At 54.7% G+C, this 5,198-nt stretch overlaps 1 protein-coding gene across 1 annotated transcript in view; it reads right to left on the bottom strand.

Moving 5' to 3' along the window:
* The window catches only part of KIF22 (kinesin family member 22), a 13,757-nt gene extending 9,480 nt beyond the window's left edge, over positions 1-4,277 (bottom strand). The window contains exon 1 of the mRNA XM_059414934.1: positions 4,176-4,277. Coding sequence (XP_059270917.1) covers positions 4,176-4,233 — 58 coding nt within the window. The 5' untranslated portion in view covers positions 4,234-4,277. The remainder of the gene's footprint in view (positions 1-4,175) is intronic.
* Between the last annotated feature and the right edge of the window lie 921 nt (positions 4,278-5,198).

Genomic DNA, 5,198 nt, shown 5'->3' with positions numbered 1-5,198 from the left:
AGAGAGAGAGAGAGAGAGAGCACAGGCAGACAGAGAGGCAGGCAGAGTCAGAGGGAGAAGCAGGCTCCCCGCGGAGCAAGGAGCCCGATGTGGGACTCGATCCCAGGACGCCGGGATCATGACCTGAGCCGAAGGCAGATGCTTAACCAACTGAGCCACCCAGGCGTCCCCAAATAAATAAAATCTTTAAAAAAAAAAAAATGTTAACAACAATCCTCTTTATTTTCATAAAGACTGAATGAGCTGAAAATATCTTATGAGGAAAATATTTCTTTGTTTTATGTTGGCGGATTGGCGGATACCACACTATAGTTCACAGCTAACAGTAGAATTCTTTTATTGTTGTTGTTTTAAACATTTATTTATTCATTTGAGAGAGAGAGAGAGAGAGAGTAAGTGAGCAAGAGGGAGAGAGAAAAAAAATCTCAAAGACTCCGCACTAAGCACAGGGCCCGAAGCAGGACTTGATCCACAACCACCAGATCATGACTTGAGCCGAAATCCAAGAACTGGGACACTCAACCAAGTGTTAGGCTGCCCTAACAGCAGAATTCCAACCTAGATCTCTTGGCCTCCAAAAATATGGTTTCAGTGCTGATGCCATCTAGCCTGTTATGTACGACCTGGGGAAGTTCCTGGCAGCTCTGACTCTGTCATTTTTGCGGGTGGTCGCAGCTGGTTGTCAGGGCCTCGTAGAAGGCACGAGGCTGGTATCGGGGGCCAGCACAGAAACAGCACGACTCCAAGGTGCACAGACGGCTCTGCTAAGAACCTTACACACAGTAAGCATCCCCATAAGCAGAGGGCCTACAAGCAGTGGGCCTCTGCTTCTTCGCCTGACGGACGAAGCCAAGGACTCCGCGTCACGGCTACAAGGCACTTGGGCATCTAGTTCTCCTTTGATCCTCATGAACCCTGAAAGTCAGCAGCCGGTCAGCAGAGACCTGTGGACGTACCCGCGCAGATGGGAAAATTAAGGTGCAAAGAGGTTCACTGACTTGTCAAAAATGCGTGCAGGGGCTTCTCCTTGTCTCTCTTGCCCAGGGTTCTTGGAAGAACAGAGAAAGGGCAGATATAGAAGCATGTACGGAAGTTTTTTCGTTTTTGTTTTTCTAAAGATTTTATTTATTTGACAGACATGGATCACAAGTAGGCAGAGAGGCAGGCAGAGAGAGAGGAGGAAGCAGGCTCCCCGCTGAGCAGAGAGCCCGATGCCGGGGTCCTTCCCCGGGACCACGAGCCAAAGGCAGAGGCTTTAACCCGCTGAGCCACCCAGGTGCCCCGCATTTACAGAAGTTTAAAGGGAAGGGGAAGTCTGTGGTGATGTAGAAAGAGCATAGCCGTGGGTCAGACAAGTGAATCTAATTTCCAGCTCTAACACTTATTAGATTGTGACCTTGGGCAAATGACTTAACATCCATGTGCCATGGTTTCTTTGTCTGTAAAATGGGGTGAGGTGGGCCTTGCAAAGGCTTAACGAGAATGAAAAGAAGTAACATGTAAACTAGCCTACAGTGAGTAGGTTCATTACTCCAGGTAGGATGGCCTGCGTTCAAATCCCAGCTCTACCACTTACAACTAACTGAATAAACTGGGGGTCTATTCCTGTGCCTCAATTTCCACACCTGTAAAGTGCGAATAAACGAAAACCCGTACTCACTGGGTTGTTAAGGCGGTAAATAAGGTAACTGATGTAAAAGTGCCCAGAATAACATTCGGCACATCGGTAAAAGCTCAGTAAGTGTTTTAGTTTATTTTGTATTCATCTTTCACTTTCCAAATGTGGAAGCCTCAGTATAGAGGTCAGGTAATTTGCCTATGGCCAACAGCTACCTAGTGACAGAGCTTCCAATGAAGGTCTAACTCCAAAGTTCATCATATGGGCCCCCAGTCCTCCTCGCCCCCCCTTCCCGTATGGAACCCCATAGGCCTTGGAGTCAAACGACAAGTTCTACCTACCAGCTGTGTGACCTTGGGAAGGCTTCTTAACCTCTCTGAACTTCAGTTTCTCTTTATAATAGTATCTACCCTCATAAGATTGTAAGAAGCCACAGAAAGAATGTACACACGATGTTTGGCCCCGCGGCCAGCAGCCGGCGCTCAGTAATCGTGAGCGATTGTTCTTACACTCCTGCACTCTGGCTACTCACTCCTCCAGGCAGCACCAGCTCACGTCTGCCCTCACCATTCTGCAGGGTCACCAATGACCTCCGTACCTGCTAAATCCAGTAGACATGCCTGCCCCTCATCCCATTGGACTTCCCAGCAAGAACCAACGCCCTTGATCTGCCTTCCCTTGAGAAAGACTTTCCCCTCAGTTTCCAGGCCTGAGAACGGAGGGAAACAGCTCTCTGCTCTCCCCATCTAAGTTTCCACCAATCTTAAACGTTTTTTCCTAGGCTCCTTCTACCATCTCTCCAGCACAGGGTTGCTCAATGTGGGCACTATGACTTTGGGCTGGACAATCCTTTGTAATAAGGTGTTCCTGTGTGTTGTAGGACGTTTAGCACACATATGCTGGACACATATGACAGTGGCATTCCATGGGCCACCCCCCTCATAACAACCAAAAAAAGTCCCCAGATGTCACAGATGTCCCCACAGGGAACAACACTGCCCCTCGTTGAGAACTGCTACTCGGATTCATTTCATGGATATGGTCCCAGGCTTTCTTAGCTTCACTTACTGTCTTAAAGCTGATGACTCCTAATCCCTACAGAGCAAGCAAAGGCAGACGCCCAACTGACTCAGCCACCCAGCGGTCCCTAACTCTGCCTTTATTGATGAGAAAACTAAGCCACAGACATCGTCTGTCATTGGCCTCTGTATACATCATAAATAAGAAATCACTTGAGAGGGTGCCTGGGTGGCTCAGTCATCCATCGGCCTTCAGCTCAGGTCTGAACCTTGGGTCCTGGGATCGAGCCCCACATCAGGCTCCCTGCTCAGTGGGGAGCCTGCTTCTCCCTCTCCCTGTGCCTGCCGCTCCCCCTGCTTGTGCTGTCAAATAAATAAAGAAACTCTTAAAAAAAAAAAAAAATCACTCGGTGGTCTTCTCATCCAGCCAAGGCCTCGTAAAGTGCCATCCAACCTTCGAACCCGCTTCCAGTATCACTTCCTTAAATCAAATCCTCCCGGAGTATCCAAGGGTTTACTTACTTCAGATTTTGTACTCTCTGCAGCGGTTTATACATATCTATCATGGCTTTCCGTGATCGTATGTATTGCTAGGATCATCGATTGAACAGAGTGAAAGCTCGTCTGGGGAAGGGTCACTATTCTCTCAAGCACTTTTATGATATTTACTGTGCAGCAGACACAGGGCGTCTTGACAAGGCGAGGGGCGGTGGCCTTCCAGAGCAACCATGTCAGATGCTCGGGCATCAGGGTAAGAGGCTCTAGAGTGAGTCTGCCTGAGCGCAGCTCCAGACCCCAGTCTTCCCTAGTCGTGTCAACTCTGAGCAAGCGACTGAACCGGCGATGTCTCCGTCTCCTCCTCTGCAGAACAGGGACACTAACCACCAAGCACCTCCCGGTATTGTGCGACGATTAAATGATTCATCGCCGCGCAGGGCTCACCCCTGCGCCGGGGACCCAGCAAGGGCTCACCCTGCGTCGGACATTCTGCCCAAAAGCTCGGTTTCTCGGCAGGGCCTGGCCAACACACGGCGCCCCCATCAAGGGCCGCGGGGCCCGCACGGTCACTGACCAGAACGCAGAGACGTGTGCGGACAAACAACGCACGGGACTGCGCGTCCACGGGCCGCCGGGGCTCGGGCGGCGGCCGCAGCCCCCCTGAAGCTCCGCCGGCCCGCCGCGCCCCCAGGGCTCTCCCCCGGCCCTTCCCGCCGCGCGCCGCTCCTGCCGGCCGGTGCGTACCGGGCGGGGTCCGCCTCCTTCCGCCCGCCCGCCCGCCGTCCCCTCTCGACGCAGGAACCGGAGCTCCCGCAGGAGCAGAGCGCGAGTGTGGGCCGAGGCTCTCGGAACTCGGCGCAGCGGCCCGCGCACAGGCCGGCAGAAGCCGGGGCGGCCCCGCTCCGACGGCCGCACGGCCCCGCTCCCCACCCGTCCCCGGCCCGGCGCGGCCTCTCCCCGACGACCCGCGGCGCCGGGACCGGACTCCGGCGCGCTCCCCCACCAGGCTCCGGCGTCCCGCCCAGGCCGGGCTCGCGTACCTGAGGTCGCCGAGGCCATCCCGCGTCGCCTCAGCGGCCCCCGACGCCCCGCGTCCATTCCACGCCCTCCGTTGGCCCGCCTCTGCCATTCGAATTTCCCAGTGCCCCGCCCCCTGCCCGGGGCTCCACCAATCACGCCTACTCGCCGCCGGAAGTCCCTGTTGGAGGCGCTCGGCTATTGCGCCCTCTAGGGTTCGCCTCCGGGACCTGCAAGAAAAAGTTTCCGCGGGCGGAGGACGCATGCGCGCAGGTTGACCGTGGGAGGCACCGCGGCGCCGCGCTTGAACTCTGGCGCGGGAGGCCGGCCGTGGGAGGAGCTGCTGGGCGCGGCCGGGCCCTGGGCTCCCGGTACCTTCTGGCTTTCGGGTTTCCAGGCATAGATAGGCGGGAGTGTAGACGGGCCGCCTCGTGTTTCCCCCTCAGCCGTGAATTTTGGTACGAATCAAGCACGGATCGAAGGCACTCCATCGACTTACCCCCAAAGTTCCCTGCGTGGAATTCAGTTTTCGCTATATTGGCGGCAGAAGGGGGGATTATATGAAAGAGGAAGAGGGAAACACGGGTCATTCTAAGAGCTTCATTTTCTGAGGTTTCTTGCCTCGGGTTGTTTCGCGGCCTGTGGGGTGGAGGGGGGTCTTTTTTGTGGATTCCGGGACTTGAACTCAGGGCCAGTCAACGGTACTTGACCTTCTGGTCACTTCTGTCACTGCTGGAGGTCTGGACCACGCTCTCTGCATGTGGACACTCATGACGGCGCACTCACCTCTGGCTGAGCCCAGATGCGCCAGGTGACGTCTGTGTCCTCTTAGGTCAGAGCGGAGCTGCAGGAGACCCGCGCAGATGTTACTTTGTAACTCAGCACATCCGAGTGAGAGTTAAAGACGTGTGCGGTCTTGTAGCTTGTGGTTTTCACCGCGGTTCCACCCACTCGACGTCCTGGGGTGCACTGGTCTGCGAAGTAGCTACCTGTTCCTTCTGGAAGCTTAACCAGAGATGAATATCCATCTTTGAGCTCCTGGTAGG

Source organism: Mustela nigripes, chromosome 11 (genome assembly GCF_022355385.1).
Source record: "Mustela nigripes isolate SB6536 chromosome 11, MUSNIG.SB6536, whole genome shotgun sequence".
NCBI classification, from domain to species: Eukaryota; Metazoa; Chordata; class Mammalia; order Carnivora; family Mustelidae; genus Mustela; species Mustela nigripes.
This window is presented reverse-complemented; position numbering and strand designations above follow the sequence as displayed.